General features: G+C 34.9%; 1 protein-coding gene across 4 annotated transcripts in view; it reads right to left on the bottom strand.

The window, feature by feature from the left end:
• Positions 1–14,726, bottom strand: part of TRIM33 (tripartite motif containing 33) — a 131,382-nt gene that overhangs the window by 33,014 nt on the left and 83,642 nt on the right. For all 4 annotated transcript variants that reach the window (XM_043575905.1, XM_043575907.1, XM_043575906.1 and 1 more), the window contains exons 5-6: positions 4,584–4,700; positions 1,849–1,963 (exon numbers count right to left, since the gene is read on the bottom strand). In XM_043575905.1, the coding sequence (XP_043431840.1) occupies positions 1,849–1,963; positions 4,584–4,700 (232 nt within the window). The remainder of the gene's footprint in view (positions 1–1,848; positions 1,964–4,583; positions 4,701–14,726) is intronic.

A 14,726-nucleotide genomic window follows, 5' to 3' on the forward strand; every position in this document is an offset into this window, starting at 1 on the left:
TCCTTCTCTGTCTTTTAAAATAAATAAATTTTAAAAAATAATAAATTAAAAAACAATAAATAAAAATAGTATCTATTAGGCTACTCCAATATACAGAATCTGTGGCATAATGAGCTGACCTTTAGAAATTTGATATAATCAACTCCACACTTTTAGGTCCAAAGAAAATTCTGTGTTACTAGTGCCACCTACTGGTATAGCAGGAGGCTAAAGTTAAAATCTCTTCCTTCAAATACGTTTAAAAGACAAAATGAGAAAGGTAAATTCTAAAGCTCTAAGAGTAGAGTTAAGGAACCTTTTGAAATAACAAAAGTTCTCAAAGAACAAGAGCATAAATAAGAATTGAAGGACCAATTTGAGGGCAAATGCTGCAAAGGAAAAATAAACTACCTGGGAACTAAAACTCCCGGAAGGGACAGGTGATATCTTATATGCTCTGACATTTGGCATGCCAAACAACCTATCTACTTCGCACTTGACCATTTTCTGAACACCTCAACTTGACTCATGGGGCAATTTTTCCCTAAGAAAACAAGTTGCCCATTTTATAATGCAAAACGATGGATAAAAGTATTCAACTGATAGAAGTTTGATTCACAAGTTTCCTGGAAATCATCCCTTCTACCAAGCATAGGAAAACCTTTATTTTACAAAGTTTAAGAACATATTACACTAGAAAACATCTATTCCTTAAATTCAGCATGTTAGGCGTGTGTGGCAGATTTATGATTCAGTATTTTTGTATATTTTAGCATTAAAAGGCATCTTTTCATTCAAAAGTTCTTGAAATGGTTTACGATTATTTTCGACCTACAGTTACAGTGTATTTGCAGTAAGTTAAAAGGTTATCAAAAGGTTATCAGAAATAGCTGCTGCTCAGTGTTCTCCACGTACAGTCTTTGAAAACAAAAATCTATTAGAGTTAAATGCATCAGCTGAATGTACAAGAGGAAAGAGACCTCCAACTTTAATGGTATGTGTGAGAGTACTTTTAATCTCACAATTGTGTCTCAATAAAAAGATGTATTTCAAAAGACAGAAATGCAGAAATAATACTGCCAACATAATTTCTTTCATTTGTATGTAACTATGTGTCTAGTATTTCTACAATGATCTATGAGGGAACAGAACAGAAAACAATCTGTGGAAATGTTGAGGTTACAAGTAATAGAAATTTAAAAAATCAAATACATAGCTTAAATTGCTACTGATGATGCAGAAAACACAACCCCTTATCACCTGAACCTACTAAAGAGTACCAAATTTTGAGAACCAATGAACTGTGGTCAGTAGAGACAACTCAGTTTAAAACTTAATTTGGATTTCAAACTGACTGGATTCTTATCTGGAAATTTATATCTGCATATTAATCTTAAAAAATGCAATAAGTTTAAAGCTTATAAATTTCAAAATGAGCAGCATTTTTAGCAAAACTATGGAATATTTTTAAAATAAAGTAAAACACAAAGGACTCAAGCAGACCTCAATATACATTCACATGTAAAAGTTAAATTGAGGCCCTATATTCAGGGATGGGGGTGGGGGAGGGGGGAGTAGTAGGTTGGCTTTGTCTTTGTTTATATCACATTTTAGTAATAATTCTTTAATTCTTAAGAGGACAACACTATCTCCTCATTTATACAGCTAAAATCAGTATTACTGAATTGGGCTGCAAATTAACTAACTTAGTAAAGCTCTATTTTCCAATAGAAAATGAAATGAAAAATGCTTTTAATTTGTCTTTATTTCCATACCCCCCAACCAATCTAAAAGACCTTTCAATAAACATTAAAAACAGCTAAAGAGCAAGAGAAGCAGTTGTTGTTTTATTTTGGTTTTGAACCATACCTCTAGCTGCTGTAAGAGAGATTTTCCTTTCTTATTAATTTCATTGATAAGGGTGAAAATGGCCACTTTAATTTCCTGTTCTACTCGTTTGTTAGTCTCATTTACTTCTTTTATCCTGAATAAGAGAAATGCATCATTAGGTTATCAACTTATCCTATGTCTCTGAATCATCAACTGTTACAGAAATTCATCCAACTGGGCACTTAAGCAAGTAATTAAAATGAAACCCTTGTCAAAATGTACAACTTATGTTTCGGTAGACCTGAGCACTCAGTTTGGTCTAAACAAGTTATTTATACAGACAAAGAATGGATTAAATATTTAGTAATTTTAAATTAAATTCATAAAGGTAGTTTATTAATCTAGATGGCAATCTCCTTTAGCTCCTGTGACATGAATGTGATATATAAACATCTGACATCAACAACTGCTATTTAGTGTCAAATCTGGCACACTGGATCTACTTAATGCTTTTCAAAAACAATGTGCAAAAGAACAATGTTGCAAACAGTAATTATCTGTTGAAACAGTAAGAATTAAGCTTAGAAGCATCTATTTTCACTTACAATTTAACCACTTAAAATGTGCCCCCTCCTTCCATAGGTTCTTCTCAAAATAATTTTCCTACTATATAGAATTAAGGGCATAAAACATTTTCAATCCAGTTTTAAAAGAGTTCGATGTTTTAGAATAGGAAGGTTTCAGCTGCAAAAATGAAATTGCTGATACCTATTTCATGGGTGGGGGAGAATCCTACCCATATAAATGTATAAAATGTTAACCAAAGAACGTAGCCTTCAACTTTTATACATTCTAACTTCTTTACAAACTATTACCCACACTTCCAACCTCTAAATTGTCTTTTCAAATTTGAGTAATAATAATATAATTTTCCCTCCTTTGTCTATACCTCAGTGCTTGTTTGGGCACTTATTTGAAAATTTTATTCAATTTTGTCCTTATTAATGTGATTGGAAAATGTCTTTTTAAAAATAAGAGTGCTGATTACTAATGATAATGTAGGATTCTAACTTAAAATGACTCCGCCAAATAGTGAAATCATTAAGCATGCTAAAAGTAGTGAACAGTTAGCCACTGTCAGACTCCCTTTGGTTTAAGCATGTCTACTACATGTTCAATTGTGAAGAAAGAAATCAATGTACATTAAAAAATGGAGATATAGGTCATTATGTGTCTAAAGGGAATGAAACACTGGAGATTTCAATACTTAAAAAAAAATCTGGAGATGAAATCATGAATTTCTCCAACCCTTTGCAATTTTATAACACATAAACTTCTTGTTCTACTTCTCTATACATAGATTCAGGAACATATATACAAAATATGTATAAAACATATGTGCAAAAATATGGGACTGCCATATGAATCAAGTATCTTTTCTTTGAAAAGGACATCTATCTGTAATTTATAAGACAGCTAGCTATCCTCTCCAATATCACCCACAACATATCAGCAGTATTACTAAAACATCCTGATATTTTCATAAGAATTAACCATCCATAATTAGTGCATGTAAAGTATATACAGTTCACCCTGAGCAAAGTGGAGGTTAGGAGCACCTATCCCCAGATAGTCAAAAATCCATGTAAAACTTTTGACACCCCAAAAGCTTAGCTAATAACCTACTGTTGACCAGAAGGCTTACCAATAACATAAACAGCTGATCAACACATATTGTGTATGCTACATGCATTATACACTGTATCCTTACAATAAATAAAGCCAGCTAGAGAAAGAAAAAATGTTATATTTATCGGGGGGAGGGGGGAAATCTGCATATAAATAGACCCACACAGTTCAAACCCATGTTGTTCAAGAGTCAACTGCATTGTTACATATTACCTACAACCTTGGAGTACACTTTATTTTCTTTTGGTATCACTTTTTAAGATGAAAGTTCTGCCACCTTATAGTCTAATGTATAATGCGCTATTCATTCATCCATTTAATATTTTTAAGTATTGCCATTTTAAATAAAGTAATTAATTTTAATATTCTAGAAATACCAAAAGTCTCAATATTTGTGAAACTGTGAAAAATACTTACTAATCCTATTCATACCTCCAGGAATATACTGATTTTAATTATGCCAGCTCCAAGTGTTCATCTTTCTACCCCAAGAATCCTCATCTTGTTAATGTACTCACTTATGGAACATATTCCAACTTGCCTTATCAATAAATTTAGTTTTTTGAGAAATTAACCTGAATAGAATTTTTAAATGCTGATGGGATTACTGATAAAAATAATAGCAATGGTCAAAATTTGAGAGTTTACTATGTGCCATAAAGTGTGCTATTACATACGAGTTATAATAATAATTCTGCGAGAAGTAGTGTCTTTAAAAATGCTTCTTTTACAGGAGACATTCTTCATACTCTCTCCTCTATACTATGTCAACCACACAGTTAAAAGTTTTATAATTCAACTCTACATAGTAACTGCTTTTTCCATCGTTAACTAAGGCTTTACAAAGAATAGAGTTTTACTGATTAGAAAAGAGTTAAAGATGTATTTTAAGAGTATTCAAAATTTTGGTGAATTAAATCTTAATTAACACATATAATAATCCAAACTCAAACTTCTACATATATTTACCCTTCTAAAAATGTTTTCTATATATGCTTAATACAGAAGGGAAACAAATTTAAACTGGATCTAGTGTGTATAATAATTTTTAAAGTGAAATTATGGTTTTAAGGCAACACACTTACCTGTTCTGCACCTGAGTAGCTGCAAAATGAACATAATTCTTCTTCTCAAGAAGCTTAGCCAGTAGATTCTCAATTGCACCTTTCTGGTTTTGAAAAGCTTCTTCAAGAAACTGATACCTTAAAACAAAAACAAAACCACATTTAAAGCAGAATATTTACTACTGAAATTCTTAAAATAAAGAATTGCTACATGATTCAATCTTGAGACCATAACTTAAATTATCTGCATTCTATGCTGGCCTCACACACCCTACCATGAGCAACTTTTAACTACCAATCCCATCCCTTCTGACCCATGCCTAAGAAGCTATTTATTGTAAGACCAAAAAAATTTACTTAAAAACTGTTCAGGTGCTCTTACATTAGAATTTTGATTCAGAATTACAGGGGCGCCTGGGTGGCACAGTCGGTTGGGCGTCCGACTTCAGCCAGGTCACGATCTCGCGGTCCGTGAGTTTGAGCCCCGCGTCGGGCTCTGGGCTGATGGCTCAGAGCCTGGAGCCTGTTTCCGATTCTGTGTCTCCCTCTCTCTCTGCCCCTCCCCCATTCATGCTCTGTCTCTCTCTGTCCCAAAAATAATAAACGTTGAAAAAAAAAATTAAAAAAAAAAATTACATTTTTTTTTTCAAATTCAGATACTGGAGAAGCTTGTATACATTTTATATCATAAAATTTGTAACATTACAAAAAATACTTTCAAAGGTGGGAAAACTACCCATAGTTTTAACATCATAAAACCACTACTAACTACCACGGTTATATTCCTTAGTCTTTTTATTATGCATTTTATTTTTATTTATTTTTAATTTTTTAATATTTATTTTTGAGAGAGAGAGGGCGAGAGAGGGAGAGAGAGAGGGACAGACACTGAGTGTAAGCAAGGGAGGAGCAGAGAGAGAGGGAGACACAGAATCTAAAGCGGGCTCCGGGCTTTGCCTTCGGCTCAGGTCATGATCTTATCGCTCATGAGTTCGAGCCCCGTGGCAGGCTCTGTGCTGACAGCTCAGAGCCTGGAGCCTGCTTCAGATTCTGTGTCGCTCTCTAACTCTGCTTCACCCCCACTTCATGCTCTGTATCTCTCTCAAAAATAAGTAAAACATTAAAAAATTTTATAAATAAAAAATAAAATACAAGTGTAATCATAATGTATACACAATTTTACATCTAATTTTTATCTTGTCTTTACATTCATTACTTGAAATAATTTTTCAGCTCCCCATACTATATTAGTCAAAATTTTCCAAAAGAGTTGTATCAATTAAAAATCACCAACACCAGTTTTATAACTTTGTTAACACGAGTGGTGTATGTTAGTATTTCCTAATATTATTACAGTGAAAATTTGGACTCCATAGTAAAGACTACAGTTCTTTGATTACTAGGAAGGTAGAATGGTTTTCTTTGCTGGTTTTATTTCCTTTGTGTAAATTGCTCATTAAGTCAACAAATATTTTTGGGATTCTTCTGTATGCTAGGGATACATGAGTAAAAAAAAATAAATAAATCCATTATTCTTCATATTCTTGTAATAAATAGGCACACATATGAAATGACACCATATGGTGATAAGAGCTATAATGGAAATATATATAGACTGAAAAAAGAACATAATGCTTAAGTCAGCCTTGATACCAAGGAAAGCGTCACAGGGAAGTCAAAATAATATCCTATGCTAAATGCAGAGGCATATTTGGGGAACTACAAAGACTTCAATTTAGCCAATGAAAGCCATGCAAAGGTCAGGAGATAATAATTATTAAAATCCAGAATCAGACTGTGAAGGGCTGGGTATACCATGCTAATATTTGGATTTTATCTTCTCAGTAATGGGAAACCCTTGAAAAATTCTAACCAAGATGTAATAATCAGATTTATGTTCTAGGAAATTCATCAGACATAGAAAAGGTAAATCTGAAAAGGGAAAACAGGATGATCAGCTAGAACTCTGACAATAACTCAGATAAGGTATCAAAACATAATACAAGCTAGCATAGTTGCACAAACAAGCTTAGACAATGGAGATACCAGCATCTACGATGATTTGGGAGTTTACATGGCTCTAGTTAAAGTAAGGTCCATAGGATTACCTAAAATTAAATGCCTACCTAAGGCACATGCAAAATGCCACTGGAAATGAGTTCAACATACTGACAAAGTTACAACTGTCTATGTAGCTACTAAAATCACTAAAGTAAAGGCAGGAACTGGTATTAATAGGAAGACTATGAGCATCTAGATGTTTGTGTCTTCAGTGGAGATCTCAGTCAAGGGAGAAAAGGCCATGGAAGTTGTGACCACTAAGGAAAGTTTGGTAAGATGAAGGAAAGTTTCACAGTGCTAGGTTCAAGAGGAAAAGGAAAAATGGAGGGCAGCACAAAGCAAAATGTAGAGCAATATAAGGACTGGTGTTACAGAGCAAGTGAGGTTTTTATTTTGTGCAATGATTCGAAGAATTTTTTATTGTAGTAAAATATATATAACAAAAATGACCACTTTATGATTTTTAAGAATTTCTTTAAAGCAAAAATAACCCCACCCATGTATAATATAAAGTCTAGCACTTGTATACCTTGTATTATACCTTTGAAGGTATTAAGTAGCACAAAAGGACAAGGGTATTTTAATTTTAAAATAAAACTATCTACTATAAGACAGGTAACCTAAAGATTGCTGTTTCATTTCATTCTTTCATTGAAGAACATCTGATTTATTCCATAACAGTTTCTCCATATCCAAAATAAAATTTTACTTTGTTAAATCTGTACAAATGAAGTGGGAATATGAGATTACCATGCTAACCTTTTTAACTCCGTGAGCTTTAGATTGGGAGGAAGAAAGATCTTTGTGACTCTGTCTAATTTGATTTTGAGTTAGATTATGTCATAAATAGAAAGGCGTTTGGTAGAAAGGTCAACTGGTATCATAATTCACAAAATTTTAATTTGTAAAATTTAACCCTGTACAAATGTATTTCTCTTTTCACCTAAAAATAAATGTTTTAGAATCTTGCTTCTAGAAATATCTTCTTGGGGCACCTGGGTGGCTCAGACGGTTAAGTGTTCAACTCTTAATTTCGGCTCAGGTCATGATCTCACAGTTCATGTGATCAAGCCCTGTGTCAGGCTCCACACTGACAGTCCAGAGCCTGTTTGGGAATAGCTCTCTCCCTGTCTCTTTGCCCCTCCCCTGCTCACATTCTCTCTCTCAAAATAAATAAATGTTAAAAAAAAAAAAAAAAAGGCACAGAAGTATCTTGTTGATTCATGTGAGCAAGTAGTAAGCAAACACACTATGATATACCTACATTTAAGTATGTGTCCTTTCCTCCACTTATACAGGAGTTAACATCTCAGCTGGATGTTTTAAGGATAATTAAGAGTGCTTGAGATAAACTTTAGGAGGAAGGTAAGCTCTCTCTCACTGGGGGAAAAAAAAATCAGAATGTATAAAACTACACAGTTCTGAAGCTGTCATTTTCAAGACTAAGGAAAAGAAAGCAAAACTAGAAAAGTAGAGAAATGCCAGATGCTAAAAAAAAGACCTGCACATTTTGCTTAAACTGCCTTCAGATAATAAATAATAGTGAACAATTAAGAGCTTGAATGAATAGTGATAATCAGATTTGTCTCTGTTCACTTGTTTAATTTCAATTATATACTCAGAAGAAAAAAATGGAGCTTGAACAACAAAAAAGCAATATGGAAGTAATTTTGGCTACAAGTTACTTCTGATTCTCTTAGCCAGAGTAACACTGCATTTTCAATCAAAATTATAGAAATGGAGAGGAAAAAAAGAATAACATATAAATAGATTAAGTATAATTCTGATTAACATGCAAATACACGAAAGCCATTTCTTAGGTGCTAATCTTGCATATGAAGCAGAAGTAGTGATTTTTAACCTGGGCTTCTACTCACAATGAGCTATATTCAGCATTTCAAAATGTGTAGGTAAAAATTACAGGTGCCCATGATTTAGTTAGAACAGGCTAGGTAAGACTTTCAGTGGTTTTGGTTAGAATTATAGAAACTGAGTATACTAAATATACCACTGGTTATCTACTTTTGAACAGAAATCATCATCATGGATTATATGTGTTTTTTATTATTGAGAAATAAATTACTGTTTAATGCAGTTTGCTCAGAAATTCTTGAAAACATGGTTCTCATAAGTAAAGACTGGGAGATGAATAAGAAGTTTTTGTTTTTTTTTAAAGACTGAGGGGGCTCCTGGGTGGCTCAGTGCGTTGAGAAACCAATTCTTGATTTTGGCTCAGGTCCTGATCCCAAGGTCATGGGACAGGGACCCGCGTCAGGCTCTGCACTGGGTGTGGAGCTTGCTTGGGATTCTCTCTCTCTTCCTGTCTTCCTCCCTCTCCCCCTCTACGTCACTCATGATCTCTCTCTAAAATAAAAGTAAAAACTATATTTTAAAAAAGGTAAAAAGACTGAAAATCAATTATCTACTAACTTCAAACCGTAACTTTTTTCAAAATGTTTATTTATTTGAGAAATAGAGTGCAAGCAGGGAAGGGGCAAAGAGAGAGAGAGACAGAGACAGAGAGAGAGAAGGAAGGAGAGAGAGAATGCTAAGCAGGCTCCACTCTCAGCACGGAGAACTGACTCAGAGCTCAATCCCACAACACTGGTATTATGACCTGAGCTGAAATCAAGAGTCAGACACTTAACCAACTAAGCCACCCAGACACCCCCAAACTATAACTTTTGAATGCACATTTAGTCTTACTAGGTCCTGAGCTGTACAGGGATGCTACTCACCAAGTAATCACAGTATTATTTAATAACTGTCAGCATGTAACAATTGATAAGATTTTACTCTGGCACTTCTAGAAAAATGTATCATCTTAGTTTATAACCAAACTAGTATCTAGGGAAACATTTTTTAAACCTGCCACATAGTAATTCTGACTCAGTTTCTTTTGTAATTCAGTACTCCATTTTAAAGATAACATAAAATTTTAAACATATGTTAGCAGTTCAATTCCACTGAACCTACCATCCATTTTCAAAAGTATCTATTTAGGGGCTCCTGGGTGGCTCAGTCAGGCGTGCAACTTCAGCTCAGGTCATGATCTCACAGTTCATGAGTTCCACCCCCATATTGGGCTCTGAGCCCATTTCGGAAATCCTCTGTTCCCCTCTCTCTCTGCCCCTTCCCCACTTGGGCTCTCTGTCTCTCTCTCAAAAATAAACAAACAGTAAAAAAAATATTTTTAAAAGTGGGGTGCCTGGGTGGCTCAGTTGGGTAAGCGTCTCTCAGTTTCAGATCAGGTCATGATCTTGTAGTTTCATGGGTTCGAGCCCCGCATCAGGCTCTGCACTGACAGTGTGAAGCCTGCTTGGGATTCTCTCTCTTCCCCCCCCCCCCGCCCCTCCCCCACTCACGCTGTCTCTCTAAATAAATAAATAAGTATTTTTGAAGTATCTATTTATAGATAATTTTGTTGATACCCCCTACCACTCTATCTTCAAGATTACTTTGAAATAAGTCCCAAACATCATATTATCTAAGCACTTATCAATGTATAGATAGCAATAGCTCTTTTGAGAACTTACTTATGTTTTCAGGTGTCTTGTGCTAAGTATCCTACATGGATTCTCTCATTTAATCTTTAGAAAATTTAACAATGTATGTTCCATCTTCACAGTAACAGTTGAATAATTTGGATAACCCTCTGTATGTTGGTTCTTCTTTAAACAAATTTATAATTAATATTTAGTTTACAGGACTATCTCAAGAATTAAATTGGTCAAAATACACAAAGCTCTTAATAAGCATAGTGCTTTGCTTACTGAAGCACCGTAAGGGCTTAAAATTAGTTGTCACTGCTATTTTTACCAGTAATTTTAAATGATTTGCATTGTAACAATGTAAAACCTCAATCCTTCAACAACAACAAAAAGTCTACTATGCACATAAAGACCTCATTTTTTTTTTATTAAAAAAAATTTTTTAACGTTTATTATTGAAAGACAGAGAGAGTCAGTGTGTGAGCAGGGGAGGGGCAGAGAGAGGGATACACAGAATCCGAAGCAGGGTCCGGGCTCTGAGCCGTCAGCACAGAGCCTGACGCCGGGGCTTGAACCCACAAACCGCGAGATCATGACCTGAGCTGAAGTCAGACGCTTAACTGACTGAGCCACCCAGGTGCCCCGAGACTTCATGTTTTTAAGAAAATTTTAAAATGAGACTATGTTCCTTACCTAAGGCTCTATATGAAGGGGAAATGATAATAAGCCCTAAGAGTTCAGGAAGAATTGCAGAGAGTAGGAACTCTGAGCAACTATGGGAACCTAAAAGGGTAGAAATTTCAAGAAAGCTTGGTGAAGACATTAGGATTCTCACATAAAGAGAACAGGGAATAAAAGCCAACTTTAATTAAATCTCAAAGGGCACACAGTGACATCAGCTGATACTGCAGTTACGGAAGACTTCAGTAAGACAACAGGCTATTACTTTCTAATGCTGTCTTCAAATTCATGGATCTTTTCTTCTACAATGTCTAACCTACTGTTAATCCAATCCAAAATCAAACAGAGAAAAAAATGAGGGTGGGAGGAGCAGAAGAATAGTGAGTGAGTTTGGGGACACCTGTGATAACTCTAATATATGTATAACTGGCATCCCCAAATGGGGAGAGGAAGGAAGAAAAAAATATTGGAAGAAATTCTAATAATGGTGTAAACTTTTCCAAATTTGATAAAAGAAAAAAAAAATAGCCTTACAGATCTAAGAACTTCAATATCCGCCAAGCACAAGAAACATTAAGAAAATTACTCTTGAGGTATATTGTTTCCAAATTGCTTAAAGCCAGTAATAATCTTAAAAGTGGTTGGAAGGGAAAAAAAGATACATTATATACAGATGAATAAAAACAGAACAGACTTCTCAATGGAACCAGTGCAAGTCACAGAGTGGAGCAGTACCTTTAAATTACTGAAAGAAAACTGTCAGCAAAGGACTTAGTTATCTAGCAAAATTACCTTTCAACACAAAGGTGAAACTTTTGGGGATGAAAAATACACTCACTATTTTGACTGTGATGATGCTTTCCCATGTGCATAGCTACACCACATAAAAGAACTATCACCTCAGTGTAAAGATGTAAAAAGAGTAAACACTTCTAAGGGACTAAACAAAAGTTACAATAATACTGTGGAAGACAGGAAGGAAAAACCCTTAGAAATAGAAGCCACAAAGCACCACATACGTTGATTTTTAGACAAAGTACACATCATCTGGTAGTCCAAAACAATGTTCTGGAAATTTAATGGCCCCAACTGGTAGTGCTTCTAGGCACTAGTAAAAGGAAATTCAATCCTTTAATGAGAAAACCATCATAATTCTAGACAAAGAATCTGCATAAATAATTTTTCAAGTAAATGAAAAGTTCTTACTTTACAAAAGCCATATATATAAGGAAATGAGTAAAAATCAACAGAAAAACAAAGAGGAAGAAAAGACCCACTAACAGAAGCAAAATATCTATGTTTACTAAATTTAAAGAATGAAACAGCTAGCAAATGGTCGGGCAACTATTTAAAAAGATGAGGAAAGAATACAAAGGTGCTGTATACTTTTTTTGATAACACATCTCAACATAAAAAGGTTTTAAGGGGGGGTGGTGTTTGGCTGGCAGATTTTAACACTTTTAAATGTAATGGTATGATTTAATGGAAGTTAAGCATGGCTAAAAAGAATATTCATGAACTGAGATTGTTCAGAAGAAAATGCCTATCTTGCATTTTGAAACTAAACATAAGTTAAGAGACACGAAGAATGATATAAGGTCTAATATACATCTAACTGGAGTTTCAGAAGGAAGGACAAGAACAGATGTAATATTTGGAGAGATTACTGATGAAAGACATAATCCAAAGATTGAGAAAACCAAAAAAGCAGTAGTTTTAAAGAGCAGTCAGAAAACAAAAACTGGTTACCTTCAAAGAAAAACAAAGTTTACTGACCTCTTAAGAACAAAAAGGCAATGTGCTTGTACAACTGACGTGCTAACAACAAAAATTAACCGACAACCTATACATAAAATGCTATACACAGCAAAAAAACTTCCAAAAGTGAGAGCGGAGTAAAGATACTTTTAGACAAACTGAAACCCTAGACTCTTACTAAAGAAGATTCTAAAAATAATAAACTTCAGGAAAAGAAAACGAATCAACATGAAAGGTCTTAGAACCAAGAAGGAAAAAAATAACAGACATGTGGCAAAGAAGTGGGGTATCTCTAAAACACTATATACAATTAAGAATATTTGGCAACAGAGGGGCACCTGGCTGGTTCTGTCCATAGAACATGTGACTCTTCATCTTGGGATTGTGAGTTCAAGCCCACAATGGATGCACAGATTACGTGAAAATATTTTTTAAAAGAAATAAAAATAAAACAATGGATAAACTATAGCCAAGAAGCTCCCAAACTTTCTGAATCTTGATGCCATTTAGTGTCTCAGCAAGTTCTTTTCACAGAACTAAAAAAAAATACCTAGTGGTTCCAGGGTGCCTCGATGGCAGGTAAGCAACTGACTCTTGGTTTCAGCTCCTATCATGATCTCACAACTTGTGAGTTCAAGTCCTGCATGAGGCTCTGCGCTGACAGCACAGAGCCTGCTTTGTATTCTCTGTCTCTTTCTCTGCCCCTCCCCTATTTATGCTCTCTCAAAAATAAATAAACAAACATTTTAAAAAGAAAGAAGGGGCACCTGGGTGGCTGAGTCACTTAAGCATCCAACTTCTGCTCAGGGAATGATCTCATGGGTTCGTGGGTTCAAGCCCCGCATCAGGCTCTGTGCTGACATCTCAGAGCCTGGAACCTGCTTTGGATTCTGTCTCCCTCTCTCTGCCCTTCCGCCTCTCATGCTCTCTCTCTCTCTCAATTGTAAGTAAGCATTAAAAAAATTCTTTTAAAGAAATAAAAGTTTCATTTATCAAGTAGTTAGATATAAAAATACACCAAAAATCCAGATTTGTAAAGATATTTTAGTCACTCCTTACACTGTATTTTTAAGTACTTCTCTGTATATATGATATCATGTTGTGACTTTAAAACTTTTTAAAAGTATGCAGTCGTTAGTGATATGCACTGAATTCTTCTATTTGCCAGAAAGCATTCAAAGGGTAGGGATACCGCAGTAAACAAGATAACATATGGTATTCTTCTTCCTTCCCTTACATCCTGAGTAAGGAGAAAACAAAAATTTAAATAGAGTTGTGATAGAGATGACATGAGTGACAAAAAACTCTAGAACAGGAACACAGAAAAGGGTTCTTGAAGAGTCTATACTGAGATCTCAAAGATAGCAACCAAGGGCACCTGGGTGACTCAATTGGTTGAGCATCCGACTCTTGACTTTAGCTCAGGTCATGATCCCAGGGTGGTTGGATCAAGCCCCACATCAGGCTCCTCACTGAATGCGGAGCCTGCTTAAAATTCTCTCTCTCTCCCCAGCTCTCTCTCTCTCAAATTAAAATTTAATTAATTAAAAATAAAATAAATTTTTAAAAGATAGGAACCAGCCATGCAGAAATCATAGATAAAACCATCAATGATCAGAATCATGTCTGCACCGCTGCAAAGGAAAATGACCAAGCAATGGAGTTTTTACTTTTGTAATGATTTACCAATTAACATTTTTACCAACACACATCTTTGTGTGGGTAACTAATTACTTTGCTACATGGGTAACTAATTAGTCTGAATAGGTTTATTTCTCAAATCTTCTCTCCTGATATTCCTCTCATTTAAGCTAACTCTTAGCCATACTCAATTCTTCTTTTCTAGTCATAAACAATCATTCTGCTGGGTAAGTGAATCTGAGGCCTAGGTGTTTGATAGGCACACAAACTAGATAGGCACATGCAAACAGAGACAGAGAGACAGAGAGACAGAGAGAACACACACACATGCATGCAAGGATGGGACAGAGATAGGGAGAGAGGGAATCCCGTGCAGGCTCAATCTCATGAACTGTGAGATTATGACCTGAGCCAAAATCAGATGCTTAGCCAACCGAGCCACCCAGACGCTCCTAAAATTAACTTTTTTTCTGTAAAACCAAAAAGGAATGAATTTTATTTTGGAGTTAACTGCTAAAGTGAACTACTACTG

This window comes from Prionailurus bengalensis, chromosome C1 (assembly GCF_016509475.1).
Source record: "Prionailurus bengalensis isolate Pbe53 chromosome C1, Fcat_Pben_1.1_paternal_pri, whole genome shotgun sequence".
Taxonomy (NCBI): Eukaryota; Metazoa; Chordata; class Mammalia; order Carnivora; family Felidae; genus Prionailurus; species Prionailurus bengalensis.